The sequence below is a fragment of the Vigna angularis genome, chromosome 4, assembly GCF_016808095.1.
Source record: "Vigna angularis cultivar LongXiaoDou No.4 chromosome 4, ASM1680809v1, whole genome shotgun sequence".
NCBI classification, from domain to species: Eukaryota; Viridiplantae; Streptophyta; class Magnoliopsida; order Fabales; family Fabaceae; genus Vigna; species Vigna angularis.
This window is the reverse complement of record NC_068973.1, coordinates 36,137,942-36,154,695: the sequence shown is the minus strand read 5'-3', so window position 1 is coordinate 36,154,695 and position 16,754 is coordinate 36,137,942. Positions and strand designations below refer to the sequence as shown.

Here is a 16,754-nt window from a genome sequence, read left to right as displayed (position 1 = left end):
AATAAATATGTAAAAAACATTTGAATATAGAACTCAAAAGGAATTTAAAATTTTATCGGAAATTTTAACATTATAGTGATCTAAAAAAAAATCAAACGTAATATATATATATAAGGGTTTGTTAACGCGCTTACGTCTACCGGGTTTTAGTAGACAAAAATATCCTTATATATCATTGATTCTAAGTTTTAAGGTTAAGGGTATTTTAATAATTTTCATTCTCAAAACTAAAAAAGAAACCCCAAACCCTTATTCACCTTTTTCATTCCTCTCAACCCTTACTCTTTCATCTTTCTCACTCCAATCTTTTCTCTGTCATCCCTACTCTAGTCCCAATTGAAAAAATAAAAAACACTTGCCGTTAAACAATCTTACAAAAAAATGATTTTATACTGAGTTTTCATCTTATAATTTTTGTCTTATCTAATTTTATCCAATTTTCACAAGCATAAAATAATTGGTAATTGACTTGGAAAAAATCAGAAATATTCGTTGTTAAACAATTTCTTACAAAAAATGATTTTATAATGAGTTTTTATTTTATACTTTTTGTCTTACCTAATTTTATCTAATTTTCACAAGCATAATGACATCAAAGGAATTGGTAATTGGTTTGGAAAAAAGATTAGAAACACTCCTTGTTAAACAATTTCATACAAAAAATGACTTTATAATGAGTTTTTTTATAATTTTTGTTGTATATAATTTTATCTAATTTTTACAAGCATAATGACATCCGAAAGAATTGGTAATTGGCCTGGGATTCAACATATGTAGATGATGAAATTAGAGAGATTAGTGAAGATGGTGAAATTGAAGAGATCATGAATGAACCTTTGTCTGAAGGTGAATATGTTAATGACTCAGCTCTTTACAAAGACAAGTGTTTCTGATTTTTTCAATTGGAACTACAGTAGGATGACAGAGAAAAGGGTGGAGTGAGAGAGATGAAAGAGAAAGGATTGAGAGGAATGAGAGAGGTGAGTAAGGGTTTCGGGGTTTCTTTTTTTTTTTAAGTTTTGAGAATGAAAATTATTAAAATACCCTTAACCTTAAAACATAGAATTCATATATATATATATATATATATATATATATATATATATATATATATATATATATATATATATATATATATATATATATATATATATATATATATATATATATATATATATATGTAAGGATATTTTTGTCTACTAAAATCCGCTACACATTGCTAAAATGTACCAACTGAAAAAGAGACGTACGCGCGTTAGCAAACCCCATATATATATATATATATATATATATATATATATATATATATATATATATATATATATATATATATATATATATATATATATATATATATATATATATATATATATATATATATATATATATATATATATATATATATATATATATATATATATATATATATATATATATATAACTTTTGTATTATTTTTATCTCTATCAATTTAAAGAAACAAAGTTAATAAAATAAATACAAAAGATATTTTAAAAAATTATAAAAAAACAAATATTCATCTCATAGTAATAAATAAGATTCATGACATTAAATTAAATAAAATATTTTTATACAATTACAATAATAAAATAATACTTATAATAATGAGTATAAAATAAAAATAAATAAACAAAAAATATCAAAAAAATATTTTATATGGCAAAAATCAACACAAATAAAAATAATATAATGTGTATTTCATAAACAAATTAATATATTAAATAAATTGTAAAGAAAAGTATAATTAAGAATGTGATAAAATAAAAATTACAATAAAAACAATTAAAGTTACTTTAATAAAACAAAAGATCTTCACATAAAATAAAAATTAAATCAAACATAATAAAGAAATTTTTTTATTACCTAATAAATAAATAAAAGGGTTTGTGTAATTTTTTTTGCCTGGGAATAAAAAGCTGCCGAAAAATATATTAAACTTTAGAATCAATCAAGGGTTCCCACTTCCCATTATTACAGTTACAGTTAATTATAATTCCATAGAAGAAATTACATATCCATAATGAATAGGGCTAAATTAAAACAGGGAATAATAAACAACAATTAGGATTTTCAGCAGAAAAGATTGAAAGATTTAAAAGTGACTGAATTTAAGCACAGGCGCAAGAAGTGTCTACTAAAATGGAATCTTCACCCTCGTTCCTGAAGAAAAAGTAACCAACAACGAGACCCACGACTATGGCCACAAAGACCCCTCCGTTGAAGGACATAACCGATAACATCAACAAATACCCTATGACCGAGCTCAGCCCAAAGAGAATCGCCCCAGCGACCTTCACGCCCAACTTGTCTCCGTTTCCGGTGAGCTTCCGCTGCAACAGAGGGGTCTGTATCTCTGACGGGAAGGGCTTTCCAGCACCAATGAGCTTGAGGCGAATTCTGCAATTCTCAATTAACTGATAGAAAGCGGAAACCATGAGGCAGGCAAGAAGGGTGAGAAGATAATGGGTCCAATCCTCGGTCCGCCAGGAATCAATCAGGAGATTCACCTTCCGGCTCCAGTAAAAGGTCATGTGCATCATCTTTGCCAGCGACTTTTTATTTCAAGGGTTTGAGAAGATCGATGATGAAGTGTTTGAACTATTCAAAAAACAACAACAAATTAACAAGGCTTATTATGCTCATATTTATATTTATTTTTATCTTTTAATTAGTTTAATATTTTTTTTTATTTATAATTTAGGCTTAAATTATATTTTTTCTATTATAATAAAAAAATCTTATGTGATATTGAATTAAAAAAAAGTTAATTTTATATATAATTTTTATTATATTTAACCATATGATTCAAAACTTGAAATTAATAAAAGTGAAACATTCTTATATAACAAAAATAATAAATAAAAATATTTAAATGCGAGACGTAAAAATTATTAATTCATTATAAGTGAGAATGCAAATTTCATATCAATTATAATATATAAATTATATAAATTGATGTAAATTTTTAATTATTTTTTTCTGAATTTGAATTTAGTTTGGGTTGAGTTATCGTATCATGAATGTAACTGTGTAGTATAATTGTTTAAAAAAAAACCATTTTCAATCATGTTGTGCATAATTGAGATAGAAATGATTGATTTTAACGTAGAGAGGGATACAAAAAGTGATGAAGAAGGCTAAAATAGTTAGATTTATTTGTATCGTTTTTAGGGGTTTGTGTCAGCTAGTTATTTGGGACGTAGCACAAGCAGCAGCACATGATGTATCGATCTGAATTATACAACTTTGGAAGAGGTAGTGTGTTTGACCTGTAAACCAAAGCTAAAAGGATTTATTTGAAAGGAAGGAAAAGGAAACCTTTAAACATGGTAGCTTGGGTTGAAAAGAAAGGAAAAGGGAAACTAAAGCTTTTGAAAGTGTATCTTATTTTGTTTTGGATAAAAAGTCCTAACCTTGACTGCCACAGTATACAGTTTTCAACTGGTTGGGTGGTTTTAGTTTTGATGGTATTTGGGACCCAAATCCTCATCATTAAAGATGTTTTTGTTCTGCTTTTATAAACAACTGTCTTTCGTAGGTCTTGTCTTTGTTACATTGCCATGAAAAAACCTAAAAACTCACACACAACCACCCATCAAAACACGACAACAAAATTAATTAAAACCTTTCTAATTCACTGAAAAACGGTTTAATTAAACCTTCTCCCTTTTGAACTTGAAAATAATTCATGGGAAATGTGCTAAAAATGGCTGAAATTACATACATGATTGAGTAAAGAAGTAGGAGGTAGTTGAGCAAAAGACATGATTGAAGAAAGGATATGAAGTAACATAAAGCTTAGACTAAAGTGGATTTAAAGAATCTTGTTAAAAGCTATATAATGGAGTGTAGTAGCAGACACTATTAATGAATTGGGTTACTTTTGACCAACGAGTGTTGCTGTTAAACGTAACCAACACAAGAGGTCAATGGGGAAACCCATGAAATCTATCATAAGCTTCTAAAGTTTCGGAATCCTATGTCAATTGATGCTTTCAAATTTTTACTCTTATTCTTTTTCTTCTTTAACAAAAACACAAAGCTTGGTTTTGCTTAATTAATCAAGGTCATTAAACCCCCTCCGTTGATCAATAAAATAAAGAAAATTTATGTTTTAACTCATCTAAGTTTTACTTTAGTGCCAAAGGGTTTTCTTACGTAATTTCTAATTATCGTATCAAACCTACGATACTTTAATAGTTCTTATTTCAATGCTTGAATTTATGAACATATAAAAAATAAACTTTTTATGAACATAAGGTACGTAATGTAATACAAACTTTCAATTCAATAATGAATTTTCGTGGAAAACAAATAATCAACTTAGCAGCAAATCAAAACAAAAATGTGAATCTCAAAGGAGGTTTATCTTTTGTAAAAGAGAAAAAAAGTTTACTATATGACAACAGAAATAGTAGTTCTTAATTAACTAATTCTATACATGTATTATATCATTGAGGTATAATAACATTGGATTAACTTTTAATAAATAAATATTATTTTAATCATATTACATAATTCATTTATTATGAATTCAATAATAAGTATTAGTCATTTCTTTATTTATTATTGAATGATACTGTTATATATACATTCAAAGTATTATCTATTTTATTATTTATTTTGAAGTGTAAAATTTTATTACAATTTTGTTCTTAAAAAATAAAAAAAGAAAAAAAATAAAAGTATTTAAATTGTTTTAAAATTCGACTCTCAAGTAATATAGAACTATTGAGTACGTAGAAAAAATTATTAATAAGTTATCTTAGGTATTCTAACTCATTTATACAAATATACAACCAGAATTCTGTCTTTGCTACACTCATACTATACAAATATTTCCCCTACAAACCACAGTTTCTTCAACAATAATCACTTTTCTTTGCATCTTCTTAACATTTTATGTATAGTTTTTGAGGTAATTTTATCTTATACGTAGTTGCAGTCCACCTTAAGCTCTCTTACTTCATGAGTGTAGTTTTCATGACTGACAAGAGAAATACCTCTCATACCGATTCACATATTGCACCTTTGTAAAGTTGGAAAAGTTCATTGTGTTAATCAAATTAGTGAACAAATAATCACATTTCTTCCACCTTTTAATATCTACTTTTATTACTTGTTTCCAAAGTAATATGTTATTACGAGTACCTCTGTTCCAAATCTATCATATAAAGTTATTACGAACTTTTGTTGATATTTTTTTTATTATAGACCACTTTTGTATTTTATTAACACATTTTTTTCAAACAAGACTTTTTATTGTTTAAGTACATTTTTTTTTATAAAAGACTAAATTCTCATCATGGTTTTTTTTTTCTTAATTTTTAAGTTATTTGTTGTTTTGGTTTTTGGATAAATAAATACTTCGCAACCATTTTTTCCAATTTTATAGATTTGTATATTTACTTATAATAAATTGTTTTTAAAAAAATTTAGAATTTTTATAAACTAGTGTAAATATAAATTTGAAACGTATATTTAATTTAATATTTATAAATTAATTAGAAATATAAAATTTGAAAAGTGATTATAATAAATAAGATAATTTAAATATATTATAATTATTGTAATAGGAAAAGTATCATACTAAAATATTTTAAATATGGTTGTTGTTTTTTAAATTAATTTTGATAAATGTATATTTATTTGGTTAAAATAATTTATGTACTATTTTTGTGTGTAATAAGTTAGAAAAATAAAACTAAATAATAATATAGTTGGAGATGGAAAATTTTGAAAATAAATTTAATGTAAAGTTAAAAATTAGTAAAATGAATGCAAAACATTTAGGTTTGTTTATAAAAAAATATTTAAAGAAAATATTAAAAAATTATAGATTTTTTGAAAACGGTTTTATTTAGAAAAAATATATAAATTTAAAATATACCAAAAATATAAAATTCTAAATAGAATTTTATAAAAAAAATTGAAATACAAAAGGTATAAAATTAAAAAATAAAATAAAATATAAGAGCAAATAGAAAAAAATAAAATAAAATTTAAAAACAATAAAATAAAACAACAAATAGATATCCTTTGCTCTTTTGTTTTATTGTTTTTAAATTTGAATTTTTGAATTTTATATTTGAATTTGAATTTTTAAATTTTAAACCTTTTGTAATTTAATTTTTTATAAAATTATATTAAGAACTTTCATATTTTTCTGTATTTTAAATTTATATTTTTTTCTAAATAAAACCTTTTTAAAAAATTATGTACTTTTTTAATATTTTATTAAAATATTCTTTTATTAATAAACTTAAATATTTTACATTCATGTTACTAATTTCTAACTTTACATTAAATTTCTTTTTAAATATTTTCACATACAATTATATTATTATTTAATTTTATTTTTCTAACTTATTATGTCAGACCCCATTAAAAATACTCCCAAAAATCCTAAGTAGTGGGATCCATGTGTCAAGAAGTGAGTGAGCGTTTCAGTTAGTAGAGAACAGGTGGATGGCTGTAGGAGAGTGACCGTTCGTTTTGGACGACGGTAGTATTTAAGGCTAAATTTCAAATATCATGCCACTTCTCTGCATGTCTTTCTTCTTCCCCACCCTGTTGAAACCATTATCTCCTTCTTCTCTCTAAGAAAACATCATCATTTCTTCTTCCGATCACCTCTCATGCACCACTGGAACACTCCTGGCGTCAAGAGCTTCCATTTAAATAGATCGGTTTGTGATTCTGAGCTAGTGAGTTCTTTCTCTTTAAGCGTGTTCGTTTAAGACTCGCATGTAACCCTCTAGTTCTGGTCGCCTGAGTGGGTAATATTATTCTGAGTGTTTCTGGTTTTCTATGTGGTTTAGTATTCCTAAAACGTGGCTGTTGGACTTTAAGTCTTTCGTAGTAGGGAGCTCAAATTCTGCATAGTTGAGCGTTCGGTTACGTGTCGAGGTAAGGGAAGCTTATATAATTTAATTTAGCTTGTTGTGTTGAATGTTTGTATGCTTGCATGATACGTTTGATTATTTGATGAGTATGAAATATGATTGTACTACTGGTTTGGACGTTTGGATGGACGTATGATATACGTTGTGAACTGAGTTGGAATAGAGTTTAATTTTTGAACCACAGTATTATGAGCAAAGGTGATAGTATGGTCGAGCGTCATTAGCAAGCGTTCGGTCTTTCTTGGGAGTGCATGGTCTTACTTGAATTATCATGCGTTAGGGATATTGTTTAAGAGTCTTTCTGTAATATGATATAAGAATAGGTAAACTGTGACCGAGAGTTTGTATTCATCGTTCAGTTTTCATTGAGCGTCCGTTCATGTTAAGTTCTTCTTTAGCCTTCCTAAACAGTTTAGTTAAATGGGTTATATACTACTTAAGGTCGTAGACATTATTGTTCTTTTCATTCAGAATAAGTGGTGGCTCAATTGTATATATATATTCATTCATTTTCTGTGAGTTTATTAGCGATCGGTCTTGGACCAATCTTTTAGTTTCAGTAGCGCTCGTTCAAAAGTGCTCGGTTTCTACAGGGCTCGGTCTTAAACCAAGCGCTAGGTCTTGTTTTCTGTAATATAGTATTATTGTGCTTAGAATCAGAGTCTTTATTCAAACTAGATAGTGTTCGTTAATTCATAGTTTCTCATCAGTATTATTATTTAGTATAAGTCAGTGTTGGTCTTTAAAAGGTGTTCGGCCTAGAGTCTTAGTACTCGGCCTAGGCTTCGTTGCGTCCGGTTTGAACTCTTAGGAGTTTGTTTATTAAAGTAGATGAGTAGCGCTCAGTCTGGTTAGTTTCTAAGAAGCGTTATTCCAGTCGTACTTGGGCTATGATAAGAGCGTATGATCTTATTTCATTTGAATGTATGGATGATTAAGTATGAGGAAAAATTGAGATGTGATGTGTATGAAATAGTTGATTATGAACGAGTATTCTAGGGAGGAATATCTCAGAAAGTGGTTATTGATTGGTAAAGTATGAATGTGGGCAAAGCTTAGCGGGCGTTCATCCTGATATTCCATGATTACTCGTTCTCATGTAGAGAGGAGTAAGTCACGTGTGGGAATGGCAGGAGGTCCTAGTCCATAAGGTTAACTTGGACGGAACGGATCAACCTCGGGTGGCAGCTGTTGAGGGTATCCCAGTTACTACATCACCTGGGTGCACGAACGTCGTAGCTACACATGATTCATACAGTCCAGACAGTTAGAGTCATGTGGTCGTTATTTGCATGCATGGATGTATGAATTATGATGTGGTCGTTGTTGGTTTTGTTATGAATATTGTATGTTGTGATTGAATAAATTAAATTACATAAGCTTACCTTATTTATTATTTTTGTCTGTGTTGTACGTCCTGTCGTTGTCCTGTTGCAATGATCATCCGTGTGGATGTGAGCAGAAGGAGAGCTGCTGGAAGAAGTATTGGAAGACGCGGCAGAAGTGAAGACCGAACCTTAGGGACGTTCGGTCTGTTATTAGCTTTATATGTTGTAAGACCATTCGGTATAATTTATTTTGTACACCGTTCAGTCTAGTAGTAGCTAGCGTACGTTTTTAAATTCTCTGTTATTATGTAAGGTCGTTCGGCCATAATAGTATCTCGTTCTGTGTAGAACTGATATGTATTATTGTTAATACGTGATGATTCTCATATATGGTTTTACACTGTAGTTTTGAGATGTTACATATTACACACACAAAATATTACATAAATTATTTTAACCAAATAAATATATATTTATCAAAATTAATTTTACGAAAAACAACCCTTGTTACAAAATTTATTATGCTAATTTTTATATTACCATTACAATAGATTTAAATTATCTTATTTATTATAATCATTATTCAAATTTTTTATTCTCAATTAATTTATAAATATTAAATTAAATATATTTTTTAAATTTATATTCATATAAATTTATAAAAAATATAATTTGTTAATATAATAATTTATTATAAATAAATTTACAAATCTATAGAACTAGAACAAAATGTTGTTAAGATTTCGTTCCTCAAAAAACATATTTCCAACCGCAAACAACCTGCAAAATTAGAAAAAACATTATTAGAATTTAGTCTTTCAGAAATTGTACTTAAAAAGTAAAATGGTCTAGTTTGAAAAAAAAATCCTGATAATCTACTCATATTAATAAATTTCAAAATTAATCAGGAAAAAAATTACCTTAGAATATAAGTTAAAGTATAAACATGACCAAAAAAAACTCATAAACTCGTTATTTGAATATTTTAAATTAAAAGTTATATTACGTAAATATTTTAAATTAAAAGTGATATTACGTAAATTAAACTTTTATATATATATATATATATATATATAATATAATATAATATAGGGGTTTGCTAAGGCGTACCCCTGTTTTTCAGTTCGTACATATTAGCAATTTGTACCGGTTTTAATAGACAAAAATACATTTATATATCATGGATTCTAAGTTTCAAAGTTAAGAGATTTTAATAATTTTCATTCTCAAAACAAAAAAAAGAAACCCCGGAAACCCTTACTCACCTCTCTCATTCCTCTCGACCCTTTCTCTTTCATCTCTCACTCCAACCTTTTTCTCTGTCATCCCTACTGTAGCTCCAATTGAAAAAAATCAGAAACACTTGCCGTTAAACAATTTATCTTTGTAAAGAGTTGAGTCATTGACATATTCACCTTCAGGCAAAGGTTCATTCAAGATCTCTTCAATTTCACCATCTTCACTAACCTCTCTAATTTCATCATCTGCATATGTTGAATCATTATCTCTAAAAAAACCCTCCAGGCCAATTACCAATTCCTTCGGATGTCATTATGCTTGTGAAAATTAGATAAAATTATATACAACAAAAATTATAAAATGAAAACTCATTATAAAATCATTTTTTGTAAGAAATTGTTTAACAATAAGTGTTTCTGTTTTTTTTCCAAGCCAATTACCAATTCCTTTGATGTCATTATGCTTGTGAAAATTAGATAAAATTACATAAGACAAATTATAAAATGAAAACTCATTATAAAATCAGTTTTTTGTAAGAAATTGTTTAACGGCGAGTATTTCTGATTTTTTTTTCCAAGTCAATTACCAATTCCATGCTTGTGAAAATTGGATAAAATTAGATAAGACAAATTATAAAATGAAAACTCATTATAAAATCATTTTTTTGTAAGATTGTTTAACGGCAAGTGTTTCTGATTTTTTTCAATTAGGACTACAGTACAGATGGCAGATAAAACGTTGGAGTGAGAGAGATGAAAGAGAAAGGGTTGAGAGGAATGAGAGAGGTGAGTAAGAGTTTGGGAGTTTCTTTTTTTTTTTAGTTTTGAGAATGAAAATTATTAAAATACCCTTAACCTTAAAACTTAGAATCAATGATATATAAGGGTATTTTTGTCTACTAAAGCCCGATACACATTGCTAAAATGTACCAACTGAAAAACAGACGTACGCGTTAACAAACCCATATATATATATATATATATATATATATATATATATATATATATATGTATGTGTAATTACGTTCTTTAAATTTTTAATGTTATATATAATTATTTATGTGATAAATATAGATCAATATTTTATTTATATCATTATTTTGATTGATGGTCAATAATTAAGTGAAAAAATAATTAATTAATAAATAAAATTGTTTATTAAAATGTAATATAATCTAGTATAAATTATTTATATTTATTCATGTTTTTATACCTTCAACTATAAATTTAAATTTGATTTTCTGTTTTATTTTAGTTTTTTCATAATATACCTTTTACTTATTTGTGATAAATAATAAATTTTAAATCTTCTGAGTTTTTTATCGTTAACTATTCATATTATTTTACTAAATATTTCAAAAAAATTACAATATTAATTTTTTTTTCAAATATATATATATATATATATATATATATATATATATATATATATGTTTATATATTTCGATAAAAAAATCACTTTAATATACTTTTTAGTTTGACACATTATTATTTTTTATTCTTTTATTAAAAAAACATGTCAGAATGAATGTGTGTCATGTAGTAGTATGAAAAACCGATCCATCACTCTAAGACTTAGGGTATGTAATAACAAATATTATAAATAAAACTTTTTAACAAGACAACAATATAATACACGACAGAAAAGATTCTCATTGGCTTGTTCAAATCATAAATCGAAAATGGATAACATTCATAACAAGTTATAATAATTTAACATTATGTCTCACTAGTATTATCCAATATTCTAAAATTAGTATATAACTTCCATAGTTATGAAAAAAGATGGTTCTTTATTTATTGGATCTTCTTCTATCAAATCATATCAATCATTTAGAAAAGTCAGGGCATCTTGTATAAATGTTGATTTAGACTTAAAAGTGTTGTAAGAAGAAAAAGAAAACTGACAACAAAATTACTCACATGTCTTAGAGATCTTAAATGGATATATACTTAAAATACCATAAATAGAAATAGCTAGGGAACTCGGGAAAAAGAGAAAGAAATAGCTAGGGCAGAAATAAATTTACTGTGAATTGCACTTGAAATATGTCATAAAAAAGACCCAATAAATATTAACTATCTTAAATAAGACTGTAAATTTTCTGAACACACTTAAGAAATTATCCTATTTCACTCTAAGCAAATTTTTAAGAAATTCTCCATTGCATAAACTCCCTTTCGGTTGGATTAGCTCCTTCTCGCCACAAAACATTTTGTAAACATTTCATCATAATTTTAAAAGAGAAAACAAGATTCAAAAAAAATATTTAAAAAATTCAAGAATGATTGGTTGACACTTTCACATAAGTCACGAATTTTTTTTATAAGCAATAAATTTTATCAAGAAAATTTTTACTCTATGACACTTTATAAAGAACATATTTACAACCGGTTTTAATAATATAATCATGTATATAAATATTAGTATTTTAAATTAAAAAATATATTTAAAATATTAATATTATAAGTAATATTTCATAAATTTTATAATATCACAATTTTTTTTATTCATATACGCTATGTAAATTTTGAAACACTTTAAATCATTCAGAATATTAACATTTATTATATCAATTTATCTAATTAAACGTGATCCATACAATTATTTACTGCTTTTACTACTTTATTTTCTAAAGGTTTCGTGCATTACATAAAGGGAGTAAAATTTACTCCCACTTTTTTTTCTTTCTGTAACTAGTATTATAATTATACCTATTAGTCTATCATGCAACATGATTATGACAAAATATAAGGTAATCAACGTATATTTATCTGTGATCTTAATTAATTTTTATGTAAATTAATATTTAAATATTTTAATTTATGAAAAAAAGTATTGACATTTTTCTTTTAATTATTAATAGAAAGTTTAGAAACATCATGCGATTGAGAACGCTTAGTAATTTCTGTACGAACAATACACTTCCATTGTCATTACTGGCAAATGTTCAGGGCAATGGTACTATAATTTCTACAACATACATATTTTAGAAATTGCAGCTGGCTGTTTCTTTTCAAAGTTTGATCGGTATAGTCTTAAAGTATTAAATTCACCAAAGAAACAACAATATAAAAGCAGCATATTGGTGGGTTTGTCTTGACCTATGGTTAAGCTAATATTAATGCAATGGCTATATTCTTGATTTCAAAATGAGAAAGCGCGCGTGTTCAATCCTTTTGAAAGAATGAGATTTTTATCATCACATACATATGCATGCATATACACAGTGTATTATACTAGGAAACTGTTTGATAGTGGTCCTTATATTAAAGAAGATGGACTGTAACATTGAGTTTTACGACTACAGTTATGTCATGAATCAATTATTCCTTGGACCACGTCCCCACTGTAAAGCTATACACATCTATGTGTATATGTGAGAGTTAAAGAGAGAAAGACAGAAGCAAAGAGCATCTTTTCTGAACACATATCTGAGAATTAGATAAAGAACGCTTTGCACCAAATCATAGTGAGGCTTAGAAGCTAGCTAGCTATATAGCTAGCCCCCTCTCAAAACACATTAACACTGATATTAAATTGTTGATACTTAAAAGAGTGCATGGGCTAGCTGCTGAGTCATATACCAGAATCACTCAGCGCCAACAAAACCTCAAAATCATAACTCACCTAAACCTTCCTAGCTGGAAGAAAATCAAATTAAGAAAAAAAAAGCAAAAATAAATATCCGCATGAGATGATGATGATGATGAAAGTAACATGTGGAGGCAAGAGTCCAAAAAAAAGTAACTGTCACTGGGAAATAGGGATAGCCTCTTGATTCTCTCCTTGGACAGCAAAGCTGTAAATTACAAAATAAAGGGTCATCAGTGCATGTAACTATCTATAATATTCTGCATACACAAACAGAGAGCTATGGCATGATGAAATTATTTTGATTATAAAGATGATTGCAATTACCACATGGATCAGGAACTCTACGATGAATAGGGTGGTCTGCCACTGTTAGAGTCCCTGGGTGCATTGCATCTGTAGCACTCCATTCTATTGGCGAAGTTATGCTCGTTGCATCCAGACCTGCACATTTTAATCACACCACTTCTTCAATATCACTACTGTTTTATTTACTCATACTTCTTTTTTTTCTTAAATTATGCTTATAATTATTAAACAAACACAGATAATAAAATAATTAATAAAACTGTAACATATCTATCACAAACTTAGGTATAACATGAGTTGCAGATATAATTTACATGCTAACAGATAAAGCTACTGGTGGGACAGGAGAAATTCTAAGATATATATATCTCAAGAAAATAAGAATTTTGGCATTGTTGTTGCAATTTTTTTCTTTATCTTAAGTGCGTTTAAACCATTCAACAATTGACTAAAAAACATATGATAAAACCCTTAAATTTGGTTGGTATAGTATGATACTGAATGAAGTGACATACGTACCTGGTGCATATCCAGTCACCGGATTTCCAGCCGGGCCGGGTGGAGGAGCCGCCGCCGAAGCCGTAGGGTCTCATTCGGGTGATGTCGACGTCGTATGATCCGGTGGAGGAGTCCTCCTTGGAGACACCGCACTTGAAGCAGCTGGAGCGGCTGGCGAAGTTGTGGGCTCCACAGTTTCCGACGGTGCAGTACCAGTCACCGGGGCGAACATCAGGGCCAGTGGTGAAGCCAAAGGAGGAAGAGCCTCTGCCTCCGAAGGCTCCGCCGTAGTCGCCGCCACTCCTTGGCTCCCCGCATCGCTGGCACGATTCTCTTCTCTGGAAGTTAAGGTGGTTGCATGTCCTGCAGTTCCAATCTCCCGGTCTGCTCATTTTCCTTCATAGTTTCCAAATTCCACCATGCATATATAGAATTAGTATTCAATGAATTTCTCGTCTGTTTATTTTAGCACGTTATTAAACTAGAATTATAGAATTTCTGTTGGCGGTGCATGGAAGTGTAGATGTTAACGTAAAAGAATGAGAGAGTGCATGGGAAAAAAAGAAGAAGAGAAACGTTAAAACTGAAAAGGAGGGAAGGAGGGATATTCACCTGTGAAGAATGAGAGTGGAAGTAGCTGGAGAAGTTAAATAAGGAGAGAGATATTGTTGAAGTGTGTTGTGGTGCAGATGAGTGCAGAGGCTGAGGTGGTATATATACTGCCAATTAGGGCCTCGAAAATCGAGCAGATCGAAGTAAGTAGCTGGGCAGAACAATGGGTGGTTATTTTTTGTTTCCTTCAACCCAATGTGATATCATCATAAACTAAATTTGGAGTGAAAGGAATTTTTGAAGTGCCACTCCATACACACCACCATATTGTATAATAAATAAAAAGTATATATGAGTATGAAATGGGCAACAAGAGTTATTGTGTAGGGTTTTAGGAGATGCACGTAAAAATATAAGAATTGATTATGGAAATTAGAAGTAAGTTGTTCAACTTTGTCAAGCTGCTCTTTTGTGTGCCCACAAAAAGCAAAATTAGCATTGTAACCTCTAAACAGCACAATGGGCATTGCCCGTGCCCTGTCTTTTAAATGTTGTAGTCCATAAATGATAGCAAAAGACCTTTTTGACTGTGGAGATGTGTTAATTGGACCCTCATTTATAGTGAAGTGGCGGGGAAAGAAAAGAAAAGAAATCACCCACCGCATGGTCTCCGACTGCATCTTTTCTAATTTTTCTCTTTTTCATGTCATTGATCAATGAGAGGAGTGGATAAGAAGGAGAGAAAATTCATTGTTTATCACCAGACAAAATGAATATTCCTCACACTTCAAGGAAAACCTTAATATCAGAGATTGTTGACCCCAGTGCTTAGCAGTGGACCAGCTTATATATTCCCATATTCATAAATAATTCTCAAGAACCATTGTATAAAAATCTCTGCTGCTTTTCAATTTTCAATATTCCTCTTTTGTACTTCCCACTTAATTTCTTTTGGCCGTAAGTCAAAAGGATTATAATATCACATAACCTTCTTCTTATGTCATCTTCTTTACCTTAATATTTTATACCTACTACCTCCTAAATCTTTTACTCTATTAATGAACAACATCATGGACTCTAAAAAATTAAAAGAAATTTTACAGGTGTGTGTTGCCATTCCCCAGCATACTATAAAGCCATTCAACAGAAGGAAGATACTAAAAAGGGTTTATGATCATCTAAGCAATATTAAGTTAGTAATCCTGATATTTAATGGAAGTGGTCCCGAATGCAAATAGTGTAGTTAATGTTGGTTACACATGCATATGGTTATAGTAATGATAGTGGCGACGAGATTTTGGACTGCGAAACATGTAAATCTGTGTTAATATATATTAAAAGGAAAAGGAAAAAAAAAATGAGGATCACTCGTGCATGTCAGATGGGTGAAATTGTGTATAGCTCCGAGAGGTAGGCGATGTTAAAGTAAAAGTTGCATGGGCATTACTTCAAGGAACGTCCTTGGTTCAAATTATTGCACTAGGATGCCACTTAGTGAAAGAGAAACGATTGTCATTGATGACTAAATGTTGATTGGAATTGAAGGAATAGTTCAAAAATCAAAGCAAGGAGCAAAACTTGGTAGAGTTTCGATAAAGATAGTCGAAGTTGATGATGATGGAAGAGAAGTCTTCGAGGTTCAAATTTTGACCATCTTTTCTTTTTCTTTTTCCCCTTCGTTACACTGATATGGCTTTTTCGCTGTCATGTTCTTTTCCTTCCTCATTATCGCATATTCTCTCGTTCTTTTTTCCTTATCTCTCTCTCTCTCTCTCTCTCAAAGAAAGGGAATTAGCTAGCAAAGAGGGAAAAACATATAGCTCGAAAAACCCCAGAAAAAATAAAAAGAAGGAAATCTTAAAACTAATAGAAATCACCCACCATTTTTCTTGGGGAATGGTAAAGAAGGCTGTAGCAAGCTGTGAAAGCAAAAAGAAAGGCTAGTGAGAGTACTGATTCGATTCTCTTATTGGGAAATGCTTCCATGCATCACCATATCACCAAACCCATCTAACGTATACTTCTACTCTTTACTTTTTCTTTTCATTTTATCCTATTTTTATATACACATAACCACACATATATCTATCCATTTTATTCTCATCACTTCAACAATTTTCAAATTTTACAAATTAATTAGCCCTTCCAAATCTATTTCACAAACACACACATGTTATCAGTGTTCTAGCAGAAAAATAAACACAGAGACATACACATGCACTTTGATTTGAGAAATTTTCGTATGTGGTACAGAAGTTTTAACTGTTTCCGAATTTGTGTTCGTGTTACGTATGTATAAAATTTTGTTCG

At 29.0% G+C, this 16,754-nt stretch overlaps 2 protein-coding genes across 2 annotated transcripts; both read right to left on the bottom strand.

Moving 5' to 3' along the window:
* Positions 1 to 1,927: 1,927 nt before the first annotated feature.
* LOC108331347 (copper transporter 5.1) lies at positions 1,928 to 2,641 on the bottom strand. Its single transcript, XM_017565999.2, has one exon. The coding sequence runs from the start codon at positions 2,557 to 2,559 to the stop codon at positions 2,128 to 2,130; it is 432 nt and encodes a 143-aa protein (XP_017421488.1). The 5' UTR covers positions 2,560 to 2,641; the 3' UTR covers positions 1,928 to 2,127.
* A 10,268-nt stretch (positions 2,642 to 12,909) lies between these two features.
* Positions 12,910 to 14,648, bottom strand: LOC108330989 (transcription initiation factor TFIID subunit 15). Its single transcript, XM_017565592.2, has 4 exons — positions 14,505 to 14,648; positions 13,914 to 14,288; positions 13,413 to 13,529; positions 12,910 to 13,293 (listed from the first exon to the last, which is right to left on the bottom strand). Exons 2-3 carry the CDS (start codon positions 14,282 to 14,284, stop codon positions 13,430 to 13,432), a joined length of 471 nt encoding a protein of 156 aa, XP_017421081.1. The 5' UTR covers positions 14,285 to 14,288; positions 14,505 to 14,648; the 3' UTR covers positions 12,910 to 13,293; positions 13,413 to 13,429.
* Between the last annotated feature and the right edge of the window lie 2,106 nt (positions 14,649 to 16,754).